This window comes from Labeo rohita, chromosome 20 (genome assembly GCF_022985175.1).
Source record: "Labeo rohita strain BAU-BD-2019 chromosome 20, IGBB_LRoh.1.0, whole genome shotgun sequence".
Taxonomy (NCBI): domain Eukaryota; kingdom Metazoa; phylum Chordata; class Actinopteri; order Cypriniformes; family Cyprinidae; genus Labeo; species Labeo rohita.
Genome location: NC_066888.1, coordinates 29668622 through 29687193, shown reverse-complemented (window position 1 = coordinate 29687193; position 18572 = coordinate 29668622). Strand labels below are relative to the sequence as shown.

The 18572-nt window shown below is 36.3% G+C and overlaps 1 protein-coding gene across 1 annotated transcript; it reads right to left on the bottom strand.

Moving 5' to 3' along the window:
• Positions 1-771: 771 nt before the first annotated feature.
• Positions 772-17520, bottom strand: rab10 (RAB10, member RAS oncogene family). The gene is made up of 6 exons (XM_051137801.1): positions 16905-17520; positions 9404-9464; positions 7342-7480; positions 4874-4963; positions 2944-3045; positions 772-1114 (listed from the first exon to the last, which is right to left on the bottom strand). The coding sequence occupies exons 1-6, from the start codon at positions 17029-17031 to the stop codon at positions 1028-1030; spliced, it is 606 nt and encodes a 201-aa protein (XP_050993758.1). The 5' UTR covers positions 17032-17520; the 3' UTR covers positions 772-1027.
• Between the last annotated feature and the right edge of the window lie 1052 nt (positions 17521-18572).

Sequence of the window (18572 nt, the reverse complement as noted above, 5' to 3'; positions counted from 1 at the left end):
ACATGTAACTTAAACAAGCTTATTTTTAATGGATCTGCAAAATCGTTTGAATTTTCCAAAGAGAACGCTCCCCTCCCTGACACGTATCTGGACTAGAAGAGATACTTCCTGTCAATTACAAACATGGCAAAACTTACAAAAGACCCCAAAAAACCCAAAGAAACCAGCATGCAGGAGAGAATGAGTAACTGAGTGAGGGGAAAACAAAACAAAACAAAACAAAAAAACATACAGAGGAGATTCATAAAACAAGTCATTCTGAAAAATAAACAACAAACTAAATTTTAAAAAACAAAACAAAACAAAATATATAATGCCATTCTCTTCTGAGCAAACAGGTTGAATCTGGATGGTTCCACTCGTGGGCGTGTTGGGTTGAGTTAGCGGGTCAAGCAGAGAGGAGAGGACCAGTGTGTGTGCGTGTGTGTTTGTTACAGAAAAGTGATGTTAAAATGTGTGTGTTTGGGGGGGATGAGCTCTAAGGCTCTACATTAAGGCACCGGACGAAAGAAATCAAAATCAAATAAAAAACCCAGCTAGAGAAGATCTCTCACACTAACACACAACACTAACCCCAAAACACTGGACAAAAGTCTCGTCTAGGATGTCGTACTGAACGCGACGCCGCTCCTCTGTGCCGACGGACAGCATCTCCAGGTCCACTGACGGTCTCTATGTAGTGGTGAATGCGCTTTTTGTTTAAATTCATTTCGTTCTTTCTTTCTTTAAACTTTAAAATAAGTAAGAAGAAACATGAAATGACTCTTTACATTTGTTTTTTTTTTTGTTGTTTTTTTGTTTCAGAAATAAAAATGTCAGCAAGCAGTCGTGAGTGTGTGAAACGTTAGAGATGTGTTTTACAGAGAATCCCGTGAGGAGAACGGAAGAGTGTTAGACAGAAACGAGGGATGAGTGAATGAGAGAGACAGAGAGAGAGAGAAAGAGAGAAGGATATAGAAGAACAGATTGTGTGTGTGTGTGTGTGTGTGTGTTTGTGTAAAGTGTGAGTAACTGTGTGTCTGTCTGTTCAACTGCAGCACTTGGTCTTCCATCCTGTGACTCCGCCTCCAGTGCTGATGTCCACGTTTTCACTGTTGGGCTCTTTTACGGGCGTCTGCGAATAAAAAAAAAAAAAAAAAAAAAACACAAAATACATATTAATCAGATTTTGGGGTTTGTGTGAACCTGAGTTTGTTTTGATAGCTTGCTTTGGTTTGGTTGGTTTCCGGTGCCAAACTCGCACCACTGGTTGAGTCACCATGTTGTTTTGACTAGCCAGAAGAAAACCGGCCCAGGGATTTATGCTTACTTTTCTTTTTAGTAGCACAGTCAAAATTTCAGAAGCACCTTCTAAGCAATAATCCTTTCCATTACAAGGTAATATTTGACTTCTTAAAGGGGTCATCGGATGCTAAGTTCACTTTTACATGTTGTTTAAACATTAATGTGTGTTGTACACATCTACCCTATAATGATACAAATCCATGCAGTGGTTTTTAATTATTCTGTAACAATAATATCCCCTTTTTCAAATCGAGCCATTCTCAGATGCCGTCACGACGACAGAGGCCGCTCCCACGATAGTTGATTGACATGAGCGTTTTACCTCAGATCAGCTGTAACGGTCCACCCTCTTTGTTTCGATGCCGGAGCAGGGATGTAAGTTAGACAAGAGTGGCGGCAAGTCACTGATTTAATTACTGAATCATTTATTCATTTGATTCGTTCGAACAGCTGATTCATTCAGGAATAAAGCAAGTGACTGTCTTTATAAAATGGGAAAATGAATCTTTTAAAAACGCACGTTCATTCATAAACACCGGCGTGTTTGAATGGAGATGCGCAGTGGCTCAGCTGACTTATTTCAAACTATTTTTGATGACGAAATAGAGTAAAATCAGGCAATAGTGTTATAGTAAGACAATGTAAGTCACTTAATATTAACTTCTTGTTTATTTAACTGTTGTATTAAATCAGTATCTCATTTACAAACTCCCTTAAAAATCATTAAAAGCTGTCACTTAGTTCATCGCGATCTCACAAAGTTCCATTATAATCAACAAAGCTCTCTACACTGCACAGTGAATCTCTTATTTACACTCTGTCTATGAAAGGATTCGTGAGATGTGTCTGTGATACATTACTCAATGTTGCAAAAACACACAGAAACCTCACAAATATGCTGAACGGGTCAGTCGCACTGGTGCTCCTAAATATTTTTTCAGTCACAAGCAGTAGTTTTCAGTCGCTAATGCCACCGGTTGCACTGTAGAGCCCTGCGGCCCCCTGATTGAGACTGCTTCCTCCAAAGGTTTTTTTCAATTTCTGTCATGAAAGGAGTTATGGTTCCTTTCCATTGTGGCTTTTGGCTTACTTAGTTGGGGACGCTTAAATTTTTGGCAACATTGTCGACTTGATTGCACAGACTGGACAATGACATCACTGAATCAACAATGAACTAACTTTAACTGGAACATTGAGTGTTCACTATTGTCCTCTTGCATTTTCCTGTTTGACGCTGTAAAGCTGCTTAGACACAATCTATATGCTATATAAATAAAGGTGACTTGACTTGACCGTTGCTGTCCGGCTGATCAGGATGCTCAAACAAACAGAGCCGTGTTTTGATAGAGCCACAGTGTTCATTAGGGGTGTGCGATAACATTGTAATTGTTGTTCTAACCATTTGATGTTATCGAGTATTTTACACACTTAGCAAAAAACAAAAACACTCAATCTCACAACGATTCAGTGAGTTGATGGTGGCTTGTCTCGTTACATTATGTTTCTGAAAAAAGCCGTACAGACTCATTTCTCCTCCGTGCTACTGTTAGAAATTGAATAATGTCATCTAGAAAAGCAAACACCAAAATCAGCAAACCAACCACTAAATATACAGAAATCAGCTGCTGTGTCTGTGTAGTTTTTCATTCCCACACTCACCTTTCTGAGAATGTCTTCTGCTAACGTGAGGAACGCCTTCTCGATGTTGATGTTGGCTTTTGCACTCGTTTCGAAAAAGCGAATCCCGTGTTCTCTTGCGATCTGAGGATCAGCACAAGTACAGTTAACACTCATTGTGTTTGCAGGCTAGAACTAATATGTATGAATCCATATGGGGATATGATTACACAAGTTTCTTAGAGATACATGAACACCTAGCCAAGTGCTTTAATAGGGTAACTGATAATATTCAACAAATAATGACTCCCAGAATCTTGGAAGAAAAAAAAAAAAAAAAAACCCTGGTCAACCAAAGTCTAAACTAGTAGACAAAGTGCACATCCTGACTAGTGCTGGGTACTCAGATACTTTTTACGATTCGATTCAATTTTGATTCACACAGAGTGACCCTACTATGTTAATGTAATTTGTAAACAAAAATTTAAATTGTACATAAGTATGCATTTATTATAATAAATTAAAAACAATATAATTATGTTTCTACTTATTTAAACAGGGGATGTCATAACTTGTTTGACAGATTTATTCACATTAAAGGAGACGTCCACTTCCAAAACAAAGATTCACATATAATATACTCACCACCTTGTTCATGTCTTTCTTTCTTCAGTCATAAAGAAATTATGTTTTTTGAGGAAAACATTTCAGCATTTTTCTTCATATAATGGACTGATATGGTGCCCCGATTTTGAACTTCCAAAATGCAGTTTAAATGCGGCTTCAAACGATCACAAATGCGGTTGTAAACGATCCCAGCCGAGGAAGAGGGGTCTTATGTAGTGAAACGATTATTATTTTCATTTCAAAAATACAATTTAAATACTTTATAATCTCAAACGCTCATCTTGCCTTGCTCTCTGTGAACTCTGTGTATTCTGGTTCAAGACAGTTAGGGTATGTAGAAAAACGCCAATTGTATTTTCTCCCTCAACTTTGAAAATCATTTCAAAATCATCCTACACTGCTGCAGAAGTACCGGCCCAGTCTCTGCAAAGTGAACATGCAAAGAAGATCAAACACCCTTAACAAAAAAGGTAAAACAGCGATATAGGGTTATTTTGAAGTTGAGGGAGAACATGAGATGGGAGTTTTTTTTTTCCACATACCCTAACTGTCATGAACCTGAAAAAAAAAAAACAGTCCAGGCAGAGTAAGACAAGATGAGCATTTGATACTAAAAAGTATATAAATTGTATTATTTTTATGAGAATAACTGATCGTTTTGCTAGATAAGACCCTTCTTTCTCAGCTGGGATCGTTTACAACCGCATTTGGGATCATTTGAAGCTGCATTTAAACTACATTTTGGAAGTTCAAAATCAGGGCACCATATCAGTCCATTATATGGAGAAAAATGCTGAAATGTTTTCCTCAAAAAACAATTTCTTTACGACTGAAAAAAAGAAAGACATGAACATCTTGGATGACAAGGGGGTGAGTACATTATATGTAAATCTTTGTTTTGGAAGTGGACTTCTCCTTTAAATATTGCAGAACAGCTTAAGTAAAAAAATATAATGAATATTTAATCTAGTGCATATATTTAGCAAAACACTCCTTTCTAGAATTCATTTTCTAGCCAATTATTGAGTTTATGGTCACTGAATGGATTTTCTGAGATAAACACTATGAGCTGTTCAACTGACATCTTTACTTGGTTGAAACACTGATTTATGAAATGCATTTATTGTTTGAATTTCATAAAAAAAAAAAAAAAAAAGAAGTAAGAAAGTACATGATTTGAAAGCTGAGGCTTTGTTTCATACCAGAAGTACCAAACCACAGCTAACTGCAATTTACTAAAAAGGAGGTGCACTTCAAAATGTGTTTTAGTATGTTAGATTTCAGAAATATGAAAAAATAAATATTTTTAACCCAGTTTAGCAGTAACTCATCCACAGACTCTCACCTGTTCCCCCTTGGTTTTAGGTACGACACGTTTATCCTCCATGTCACACTTGTTGCCTAGCAGCATCCTCTCCACATCCTCGTTAGCGTGCTGTAACAAACATACACACATTTGAGACGATGCATTCATACAAAATACTTACTTTCACATTGACAGTCTAAATTAAAGTGACTTCAGAAGTCTGAAGAAACAGTACTGAAGAACTGGATTTTAGTGACAAGCCACCAAACAACCACATCCCTCATGGAGTCTCATGTTATATGAATTCTCGTGAAATTGCTGATCGTTGGGAAACTCTGCATGATTCATCAAACTGAAAATCAAACGGTCAGCAGTTTCACTACACGCCAACGTATCTTTAAGTTGGTGTTTTTACAGGACTGGAACTTGAAAAGTCCAACACCAGCGGTTCTAGGCTCAAAAATGGGTCGCAGGGCTGTTCTATTTATAACAACACAACAATAAAAAGCACCTACCCATATGATCATGCATAGTTAGGCTAGTAAAATAAATGGGCGTATTAACTTTCAAAAGGGAAGAGAAAACACTTCCCATATTGTTTTGTCGATGATGTCAAAAGATGCTTGTCCAAACATACTCTGTATTTAGGTACAAATTCATGCGTCTCAAAAACCATGAACAAAACTATGAAAGATAAAAGAAAACTGCATTCAATATGGTTGCACCTGACCATTGACCGTGATCTGTGCAGTCAATTATTGGCCAGCACGGTCTTATTCAGCCCATGTCATATTAATAATTTTACGTATCATTGAGCCAGAGTTAACCTAAACCAAAAACATTTTAATTTCAAACATTAACTGAAATAAAATAAGTTAAAGTTTATATAGTTTATATGTAAAAGTTTGAGTCTGCCTAGTAAATGTGTGTGTACTGTGTGTAATTATTATGTTTATATAAATACACACAAGTGAACGTATATATTTAAGAGAAATGTGTTATTTATGTACAAAGTATTTTTATTTATACATAATATAAATTATATAATACAAGTACAAGAAATACATATACTTGTAAATACTTCTTAAATGTGTTTGTATTTATATAAACAATTACACACAGCACACACACATATATATTTTAGGCAAACTCAAACTTTTATAAAAATATATAAATATTTAAAGGAAAACTAATTTTTTTAAAAAAATGACAAAAACAAATCAAAATGAAAACAGAAAATATAAAAAATAAAATTTAATTCAAAATATTAACAGTATATCAATACTAAAATAACACTGCATTTTTATAGTAATAATAAATTTAAATTAGATTTTAAGCACACTTTTGTTTACTATTGTCAAATGTAAAAAATGGATCTAAGGCCAAAACTAGTTAAAAACAGTTTATCGACACATCTACAGTTTATCTACAATTGCAACATATTAAAGGGATCATTCACCCAAAAATTAAAATTGTCATTTTTTTTTTTTTTTTCCACCCTCATGTTAGGGCTAAAATAATAACTAATGAGTAATATTGTTTCAAATCAAGAAAGAGGTTTGTGTTGCCTGATAATATTAATAATAATATAACATTTTTTGTCTATAAAAATATACATTTTATAGTAGCTTCAGTTAGGATGCAGATGTAGATTTATGTCAAATTGTAGCAACCTAATTATGGTAAAATTAAAATTTAATTAACCATTGCTCTTCCATAGTAGCATCATTTAGATCATGATAATAACAGTTAAAACAGTAGTCCAAATACATTTAGTAAATGCATAAATGTTATAGCTTAATTACAAAAATACTGTAAATGTATTTCATTACTCTCCTTCAATACATTTCTACATTAATAATATAATAAAGTCTGACACAAATATACCCCCATTTCTGACACAATACCACTCTGCAGTTAGTGCAGTCAATCTATGGTAAATTACGGTAATTTGTAGATTAAAAAGTTTTTTGACTGTATCGTTGTGCTCAGTGTCTCTCCTGTTTGTCAACGATGATTAATCTGGCTATAAATCGAGTCATTTGTGTTCTTCACTGAATTCATGCACTTCACACTGGATCTCAAAGCGGTGTTTAATGACCGAGACTTATCAGCGAGTGAACGCATCTGCTCTAGTAAGTTTGCGCTTTTTCGTTCCACGATTGCAGCATAAACATTATATCGAACATTTATCAAACTCGTTATTGTTTATAAATTCATATCAGTTTACCGCCCAGCCCTACCTCATTTTGTTCCAAACCTGTATTTGTTTCTTCTGCTGAACAAAAAACACGATATGCCATGGGAACCAGCAACTGTTTGGTTACCCACATTCCTCAAAATATCTTCTGTAATGTTCAACAGATGAAAAAACACATACAGGTTTGGAAATACTTGGTGAGTACATGATGACAGAAGTTTCATTCAATTTTTATCCCTTTTCAACATCTCTCCCTGAATGGCTGTTGTCTGAGGGTTACAGTAAGGTTGTGTGTGTGGAGACTGACCTCGTCAATATTTCTGAGCCATTTGCTGATGTTTTCGAAGCTCTTGGCGTTGGTGATGTCATATACGAGCATGATTCCCATGGCCCCTCTGTAGTAAGAGGTAGTGATGGTGTGAAACCGTTCCTGTCCTGCTGTATCCCTGTACAAACACATCAACAACCACAATCAAACATTTCATTTCACTGGAGCAGCCCAGACGCTCATGAACTGAATGGATTACAGAATACAGAAGATCCAAATTTAACTTCGGCTGATAATAGCTGGTGACCACAGCTGACTAGCTGTTAAGAGCCACCAAGTGTTACCAACCAATTCTATCTTAACAACTGTTGCCATCAACTATACTGTTGGACAAATGATTGTGTTTCAATACGCTAGAAGGCAATTTCATTTAAAGTATCAAAAATGGGAAAACACAGTGCTGAGGAGATAACCACAAGACTGAAATTTGAGTCATAATTCAACAAAAATCCACCAAACCAGTAAAACTTCATTCATTCAGATGGATTCAGGTTCAAAAATTGAGCCAAACATTAATATTTCTCAGATGCAACTGCAATTGCACTAAAAACCTTGTTTTCCCATTGACAAACAATCTCTTTTATGTTTGCAGTAAACTTCGTGCTTTAAAAAAGTGCTTTATTTTCCCAGAAAGTATGTGAAACAGATGTTGGTTATATCGTCTTCTGCTCACTAAGCCTGCATTTATTTGATCCAAAGTACAGCAAAAACAGTACAATTTTTGAAATATTTTAATTATTTAAAATAACTGTTTTATATTTGAATGTATTTTAAAATGTGATTTATTCCTGTGATCAAAGCTATATTTTGACATGATTCTTTAGAAATTACTCTAATATGCTGATTTACTGTGCAAGAAACATTTATTATTATTATTATGATCAATATTTAAAACAGTTGAGAACATTTTTTCAGGATTCTCTGATGAATAGAAAGATCCAAATATCAGCATTTACCTGAAATAAAAAGCTTTTGTAACATTACACACTATATTAGGGCCCTATGATTTCCGTGATGTGTAAAACGTGGACGGAACTGCAGAATCCAGTCTGAAAAGTTGTTAAAACTTTATTAAGAAATAATCACACAATATTTCTTTCATGTCTTAATTTTAATAGTAACTTTGTTACTAAATAAAGTTCAATTTTTATTTGATTAAAAGATCAATTAAATTAATATTTTATGGCTTCATTTGATAACCAGAAAAATTGAAATACTGTAGAAATATTGTAAAAATAAACTTCATGCAATCAAATAATTAGTCATGGTTAAACAGACTTTGCTAACAATAAAACAAAATAATCAAATAAATGTCACAGGGCCCTAAACATTTAATTTTTGTTGAAGTTTTAATAAATTGATGTTATATAAAATGTTTTTGGGAAAAGAATTATAAAAATTAATACTTTTATTTAGCAAGGATGCTTTTAAATTGATCAAAATTATGACAAAGACATCTATCTATATATATATATATAGATATTATATATCTTTATATATATAATGTATAGATATAATGTTACAAAGGAGTTCCATTACAGATAAATGCTGTTCTTTGGATCTTTTTATTTATCAAAGAAACCTGAAAAAAATTCTACTCAGCTGTTTACAACATCATAATAACAATACTGATAATGTTTTTTGAGCAGCAAATCAGACTACTGGAATGATTTCTGAAGGATCATGTGACTGGAGTAATGAAGCTAAAAATTCAGCTTTGAAATCACAGGAAAAAATTACATTTTAAAACATATTCAAATAAACAACGGTTATTTTAAACAGTAGACATATTTCAAAATTTTACTGTTTTTGCTGTACTTTGGATCAAATAAATGCAGACTTGGTGAACAGAAGAGACTTCTTTAAAAAAAAGTCTTTTGACTGGTAGTGTAAATATAATGTAATTATATATAAATTATACTTAATTTTATATTTTAAATTTAATTTAAATTACATTTTCAGACTTAAAACATGGCTGAATTGCGTATCGCATTGTGTATAATGTTATATGAACTCACACAAACACAGACTCAGTACTCACCATATCTGTAGCTTTATCTTCTTTCCTTGCAATTCAACTGTTTTGATCTTAAAATCGATTCCTAAAAAGACAGAACAGAAAGACAGAAGTTGAAGAAACACACTTCAAAGAAACAGCATACACAACCTATTAATTATGCGTGATGAAAAAAAGTTGCAAGACTAGAATTTTGTTCATTGAAGCCTGATATGCTCCACCTAGGCTTTCCATACTAGAATGGAGATGACTTTGCAGTGGATTGTAGTTGATCTTTCCTCCTCCTGAAGCACTTTTAAAAGGATATTTCATCAGGACGTTGAGGCTAAAAGTCAAATAGCTACACTACTTTGCAATCGGATTGTTATTTGCCATTATTGCTGTAACCTTTAGTACATTAACTAGCTATAAATTACTCTTATGTTAAGAAGTCTGCATTGTGTACAACAGTAGCCTACAACAATGACTAAGCCATCACGCAGACTACAAAGGAAAGTTGTTTCAGAGGCGGTTATTACATTTAGACCTGGTTTCACAGACAGGGCTTAGGTTAAGCCAGGATTAGGTTCAATTAGTACATCTACATATCTTTTATAAACGTCCCTTAGAAAAAAACATCACTGGTGTGCATCTTGAGACAAAACAATGGCACTGACACATTTTAAGATATGCCAGTGCAAGTTTCTTTCAGTTAAAACAGCCCAGACATGCATTTTAGTCTGGGACAAGGTTTAAGCATTGTCTGTGAAACCGGGGTTAAAATATTTCATCAGTCACTGTAAAAGTGTGGGATGTGTAGGCATCCATTAATTTGTTGTAAAACCTTCTGAACAAAAATCTGGACTTGTGCAAAATTTCCTCTAAGGCTACTAGCGTGGGAGAAGCTATTCCAAATGAGAAACAACCCTGAGTATTCACTTTAACATTGAAAAGCTTTCAAGCAAACACTACATTACATATAGGAAAAACAGCACAGCAGTTCTACCATATTCTCCATTTTAAAAGCTAAAAATAAACCACAAAACATTAGCTTTTGCAGAGACTCGGGCGGCTGAACGTAGCGTCACAGTGTTTGTTCATGTAGATGATGAAGGGTAGAGAGATCTCTCACTAGCAGCGTGTGTTGTTGAGACTAGCACGGACCACCACGGACAGGACAGACAGAATGGAAAGGTTCATCTGTGAAACGGCTGAGAGTTTAATGGCCCAGTGGCACAGTAAAAGCATTCAGACAGAAACTCACGCTGGAAAATGTCCCGAAACTGATCGCCCGTTAGATACTGTGTTTGTCCTGCTTCACAACTTTAATAGTGATGTTTGCAGAGAGTCTTGGACTAGTACGTGACTCCCACAACACCCGAGAAACTGTGAGCAATGTGCCCAAAAAAAAAAAAAAAAAAAAAAAAAAATCCCTTAGCAACCACATAGTGACAACCGAAATCACTCGAAACACCTCAGCAACCACATAGTAATGACCGGAACCACTCAAAACCCTTCAGAAACCTAACAGTAATGACTTCAAACGCTCAAAATGCTTAGCAATGGCAGAGTAACAACCTAAATCACTAAAAACACTTTAGAAATGCATAGTAACAACGCAAACCATCTCAGAAACAGCATGGTAAACAAGCTAAATAACTCTAAACACCTTAGCAATGCCATAGTAACAACCTAAATCACTCAAAAGACCTTAAAAATCACATCATAACAACCTAAATCACTCAAAACACCTTAGAAATGCATAGTAACAACCCAAAACATCTCAGAAACAGCATAGTAACAACCTAAATCACTCAGAACACCTCAAAATGCATGGTAACAACCCAAAACACCTAAGCAACTGCACAGTAACAACCTAAATCACTCGAAACACCCTAGAAACACAAAGTAACAACCCAAACCATCTCAGAAACAACATAGCAACAACCTAAATAACTCAAAACACCTCAGGAACCACACACTAACAAGCTAAGTAACATAAAACACCTTAGAAACGCAAAGCAACAACCCAAAACATCTCAGAAACAGCATAGTAACAACCATAAATAACCCAAAACACCTTAGAAAAGCAAAGCAACAACCCAAAATATCTCAAAAACAGTACAGTAACAACCATAAACAACTCAAAACACCTTAGCAACCCCATGGTAACAACCTACATCACTCAAAACATCTTAGAAACGCAAAGCAACAACCCAAAACATCTCAGAAACAGCATATTAACAACAATAAATAACTCAAAACACCTTAGCAACCGCACGATGACAACCTAAATCACTCATCAAACATCTTAAAGACGCATAGTAACAACCCAAAAGACCTTTGAAACAGCATAGTAACAACCTTATTACTCTAAACACCTTAGCAATGCAACCTAAATCACTCAAAAGACTTTAGAAGCGCATAGTAACAACCCAAACCATGTCAGAAACAGCACTGTTACAAGGTGAATCACTGAAAACACCTTAGCAACCACACAGTAACAACCTAAATTACTCAACACACTTAGAAATGCATAGTAACAACCCAAACTATCTCAGAAACAGCATAGTAACAACCCAAATAACTAAAAAGTTGATCTGAACCACATATTAATGACTTAAAACAGTCAAAACACATCAGCAGTGGCAGCATAACAACCTAAACACCTTAGCAACCACAGGGCAACACATAGCTCAAAACACATTTGCATCACCTTGAAAACTCACTTGAAACACCTTCTCAACTGCATAGTAACAAGCTAAATAGCTCAAAACACCTCAGAAATGCATTGTAACAACTCAACCTCAGTAACATCACAGAAACAACCTAAATCACGCAAAACACCTTAGCAAACTCACAGTAATATGCAAATGTTCATACTGCAGTTTATGGTGCTGTTGTAAATAGTAAATTGACTTCAAGTGCTTCTACTTTTAGTCAAGTCAGGTCAAGTCATCATTATTTATATACCGCTTTTAACAATACAGAATTGTGACAAAGCGGCTGTACAGTATTAAATAGGAAATAGTGCATCAATAATGCAAAAGGGCAACAGTAAGCACTCAATTTTCAGGTAAAGGCAGTTCATCATTGGATTCAATGATGTCATTTGCATTTTAGATGCAAAACATTTAGGTAAAATGTATATTTTAGTCAGAATTATAGCCCTCTATCTGTTAGTCGTGTATTGCGTGCGCTTCTTCGCTTGCTGTCAGGATGATCCTTCATGCAAATGGAAATACTGGCGTGACTTTCTAACATTTACAGATAAGGATACAACTGTAAGATGCAAGTTTATGCACCGAGGAAAACACATCCCAAATGCATTAAGCAGGCACATACGTCTGACAGGAGAGCAAGCCGTTTTAAACCACATGCTTACGAGTTACTTTGAAGCTTTTAATATAAAGCACATCTTATGTTTAGGACAACATAAATCATGTACTTTTCCCACAGCAGCTTATCTCTGTCCTCCATTATTTATCTGACGTGCGAGTCAAACCGAAAGACCCATACTGAAAATGTTCACTGCGAATATGTGCACCGTTACACCCCTATCTGCACAAAGACTGACCAACATATTTAGCAGTAATGCTAAGCAGAACTCCAGCCGCACACACACAGCTGCACTATGGGTGGGAGCCTCTTTATGAAATGATACACAAATGAGCAGCCAAAGACTGAGTCACTCTCACACAATACACACAAAACACCACAGAGACAGAACAGAGCCTCAAAGAGACGCGAAGAGATTAAAAAGAGAAAACTCTGCTGATGTGAATGACACTTGAGAATATAAAAACAGTGTGTGAAAGTTACAGCGACGCACACACACACATAGTTTAACCTCTGGAAACATGTCAAAGGACTTTTGACTGAGCCTTCACACTGCAGTCGGATATTTTGGGTTATAAAAGCAGAAAGTTTGAGCCAAGCTAATGCCACATACTGCTTTAAAGGAACAATTCACCAAATATGACAAATCTGTTATCTTTTACCTAACCGTCATGTCGTTACAAACCTGCATGACTGGAATGCAAAAGAAGATATTTTGCTACTTCATTTCATACAATGAAGACTATAAAAGACCAGCTTGGAAATTCTGCCCAAGACCACAAAGGAAATTAATAAGCGAAAAAACGGTGAGAAAACGATTTCTCTAATAGTTTTAAAGGCCTGGATTTGGCCACTAAATGAGCAACAGTTTTAAAACTTGGGTTATACGAGTTCTGAACACAAAGGACATGGAAGGGCTCCTGACAGGCAGCCAATCAGACCCCTTCCCATGAGCCTCTGCAGCTGTGGGGCCCCTCCAGGGTCCAGAATGAAGCTCCGCCCAACTGAGCCAAGATCCTGTCAATCAAAGAAAGAGAATGCACAAGTGCCAGATAGAAAAAGAAAAGCATAAAAATGCCTAATTAGTCTCTCTTTTATGCATTTAGAAGTTTATAACAGATTAAATCAAGAGTGTAATAGTGCAAATATAGTTAAGGTGTGTTTGCGTGCGAGCGTGTAAGGTGATCTTTCCCTTGAGGCTGCAGGGAGTTTCCGGTGAGTATTTTAAGGCTCTGAACTATAGTAAGAAGGAGAGCGAGAGAGAGAAAGAGGGATGCACTTAGTCAATATGAAATGACATTTATAACACATACTATTTCTGTAAAGTGACAGGATGGCGGGGCTTTATTTTATCCGTCAGGAATCGAGGAAGGATGTTCTTTCTGAAACAAATCTGTCATTGGTCAAAACTTAAGTGGCCTTGATGACATCAGCGATAAAAGAATTTTGTTTCAGATATGGAGCACCTGTTACTTTTTAATTATATATGGAATAACATGAAGAATAATAACAAGAGAGTGCATAAAAAAGTAAACAGAGTTCGTTTTGATTACAATTTGATTTTAACAATCACTATTGAAAGAAAAGAAGAACTGGATTGGACTAGAAGTGAGTGTAAATCCGAATTCATGACTTAAACCACCATTTCCTGACAGTTCAGAACATCAGCCTCATGCTGACATAGTTCACAAAGGCCACCTGATCGGAACAGGAAGCCACAGGTGTGATGTGGTCACCTGACACACCATGAACGGTCATGTGACTCACAGCACAGAGACAAAAACACAGTCATAAAGGTCACACACACACTCTTGTCTGCAAAGAAAGCAGGTCAATATCTGTTTTCATTCTTAATTATGTTCATTTCCAGGTTTTATCAGTCTGAGACATAATCAACTTGATGCAACTTCCATGTGCCATTAAAAACAAGCAGATTATTTCACAGATTTAATTATTTTACTTTAACCAATGAGCCACGGGATGTCAACAATCATTTTAGAGGCAGCACAAGTTATGAACTATAGTTAAAGCAAAAGGCTTTTTCTTTGGAATAGCATGCAGTGATGAATCATTCACAATAACCTGAAAGGACCAGGAAGGTGTATCATGAAAAGTAAACTGGGTCAATTTTCGTTTCTTTGTTTTTTAAACATAATTTTTTATACTTTTCTTTTAGGAACAAACCAAAGCATGCATCACATAAAAGACTTAAAAATGAGACCCTGGACTACAAAACCAGACATAAGGGTCAATTTTGCAATTTATACATCATCTGAAAGCTGAATAAATGAGCTTTCTATTGATGTATGGTTTATTAGGATATGATTACTTAAAAATCAGACATCTGAGGGTGCAAAAAAAAAAAATCTAAATATTGAGAAAATCACCTTTAAAGTTGTTCATATGACGTTTTTAGCACATAATAATAATCAAAAATTAAGTTTTGATATGTTTACGGTAGGATATTCTTTACTTAATATCCTAATGATTTTTTGCATAAAAGAAAAAATTATAATTTTGACCCATACAATTCTACAAATATACCCTTGGTCCAGGATCACAAATGTTATCATTACTTACATGTCGTCATACTTGTATAAACAAGAGCTATTAACAAATATCATCAAATACCAGACAAATATATATAATAAACAATATAAAGACAACTCAACTTCGATTCAATGTCAACATGAATACACATTCAACAGCTGAAGGTCTACAAATGTAAGACATCTCTTCTTAAAAACAAGACAAAATGTCAACTAAAGAGCATTTAGGATCAGTTTAAGATAAGCGGACAGGGCCGGCTGTGTCTAAATTTGCACCACGAACCGGCGTGGCGCTGAGATCTCCTGTTACCCCCAGAGAAATGACCCTGCCGTACGTAAACCGAGTTCAAGAGCATCTGCTAAATTACATCTACCCACGCCGTTCTCTGTGAATATGTTTGTGCGGTTCCTGTGATCTAACAGGTACGGCATGCTTTTCATTTTAACCCACTGAATTTACCTTCCAGGCATCTGAACAGACAAAGAACGAGGATAGGAAGTACATATTATATTGCAACAATGGCGTCCAAACATTTGCAGCAATCAGAACAAGTGGTTTATCGTGCATTTACATGCTCATGATGTCTGTCAGCTGACAGATGATGGATTTTAACAGCTTTGAGGGTCAATTAAAAAAGTTAACTTTGCATTCAGATTGATTGCTTTCCTTTTAAATGTGGTGTATTTATAACGCTCATCCCTTTGGAAAAAAGTACCAAGGTATTACTATGGATTTTGGACAGTGTTAACTCAGAAAGTACCTTGGAAAAACCCTGGGATAATAATAAAGCACTTACTCAGTACTCTAGTACAATGGAAGCTCCAAAGTACTTTTTTATGGAAGGGTGGAGAGATTGTTTGCAAATCTATAGTCGATACATACACTCAGGCCATGAAAACCCCATTTCAGATGTGCCTTTCCCATGATATCATGCAGAAAGCACCACGAGGTAGTAAAATGACAGGTTTAGCACAGAGAACACAGTTAGGCAACCGCTCCATTGGCATGAGACGACTGCGCATGCGCAGTAGCGCAGCCGATGACGCCACACTAATGAATTGTTTATGGTTTTTAAAAAATAACTTATGATCGATGATTTTAACTTAGTCGCTGGTTAAACGCGCTGGTGAAGTAGTAAAAATGCTTTGTTTTAGTCTGTTAACCAGCTTAACCCTTAGAGTGATGGGTTTTGGGGTTACTGCATGTAACAGGCCGCTTAAACCTTTAATGTTTAACCTGAACTATACGCGATGTATCGATTATCTCTTCAGTACAAATTAATAATTACATATTAAACACTGACATGCCATTACTTTGACTCCTCTGGCATCAGCTAATTTTTTGTCAGTCAACCCGCATGTTAACGCAAACTTTAGCCGAATAACCTCAACAACTACAACAACGTTGATCCAAATAGGCGGACGAACAGAACGACATTTACTAGACCACCAAAACAACCTTCAGAACTCTAGAAAACGATTCCGAATCAACTGATTTCAGGTGATTCACTCAGCTGATATGAATCAGTTAGCCGGCTAGCATGCTAAAGCCCAGGAATCAGGGCCTAGTCAGCACATACTCACACATTTAACAGCATTTCTCACACAAAAAAATGAACAAAACCCCTGGACCGAGTAGATTCGGGTGTGATACTCACCTATAGTGGAGATGAAGGTGGTGTTGAAGGCGTCATCTGAAAATCGGAACAGCACGCAGGTCTTTCCCACCCCAGAATCACCAATCAAGAGCAGTTTAAAGAGCAGATCATAGGTCTTCTTCGCCATCTGAGCTCTTATAAACACACACTGGTGAGAAACCGATAGAGACTGAGTGTGTGTTAAAGGGAAAGTGTGTGTGTGTTATCCGAAAACACACACCGGACAGTCTCTTCGCAGCTGAATTGGTTTGATTTTCTTCCTTAGACTCTGTAAACTCCGAAGGAGATATTTAAGACGTGTGTTTCCTCTGAAAGTGTGCTGTTTGGTGTTTTTTAATGTCTCTGTCTTTCTTTCTCTCACACTGTCGGGACAAAATGGCTCCTCCGCCCGACTCTCTTTCTTCAAACTACACCAGCGATCTGATTCAAATGAAAGATATTCCGCTTCATCCCAGCGATGCCGAACCGCACAGATCTCGTTTGACAGCTGGAGCCGAACCGACAGTCTTTACCGGGTCCGTTCGTGGAGTTTAGGAGAGGACAAACACAGAGACGACCGACCAACCGCCGTCGCCTTCGAATGGAACCACCACGGCGACACCCTAGATTTCAGAGCCACGCCTCTCATCCCGCCCCTACGCCAGCGACTGGCTTTCTGATTGGCCGAGCGCGCCGTTTTTCAAATCCATCTCGGACGCTGATTGGACGGGGCGCCACCCGTCCGGAGACATGAGGGCATCATTGACGTAGCTTTTCGGGGAGGGTGAATGCAGCTGGCGCAGCCCAGAACCTGGCCCTTAACGACACTTCGTGGCCCTACAGTTGGTTTCCGTCAGCCCGGAGCAGCGCTGCTGGGTGTGATCGGGTCACTGTTACGAATCCAGATGTTAAGTCAAACCCGGTGATGTCAGTCCGGGCGTGGCGCTTTTATAACATTTCCATACCACAGCGAGAAAGTTATCCGCTGACCATGCCGAAACAACTTACTGTGGTATTTTTAACATAACAATACCATGGTAATGTTATGGTACACGTCCCAACTAAGTAATTATCATGCACTTACAGAAGTATCTTGATATTACCATTTTCTTTGTCCATTTAATATTATTTTCTTACTTGTGTACTATAGGTTTCAGTATTATGGTAGACATAAAGATTCCAGAAGGGGGTTTTTATCGGAAAAATGCAACAGAAAAGATTTTACTTTATGCAAACAGTTAGGTTGTTCTCAATTACTTTGGCTCAGTAAGTATAATTTTTTTTTTCTTGCAAGTAACACAAAACAATATAGACAAAACTGACACTGTAAAGAAACAAACAAAAACAGAATAAATACACTACCAGTCAAACATTTTTTTAACAATAAAATTTTTTAGTCTCTTCTGCTGACCTAGCCTGCATTTATTTGATCCAAAGTACAGCAAAAACAGTAAAATTTAGAAATATTTTTACTGTTTAAAATAACTGCTTTTTATTTGAATATCTTTTAAAATAAAATTTATTTCTGTGATTTCAAAGCTGAATTTTTAGCATCATTACTCCAGTCACGTGATTCTTCAAAAATCACTTCAGAAAAAAATGATTATTATGTTGAAAACAGCTTGAGTAGATTTTTTAGGTTTCTTTGAAGAATAGAAAGTTCAGAAGAACAGCTTCTTTTGTAATATT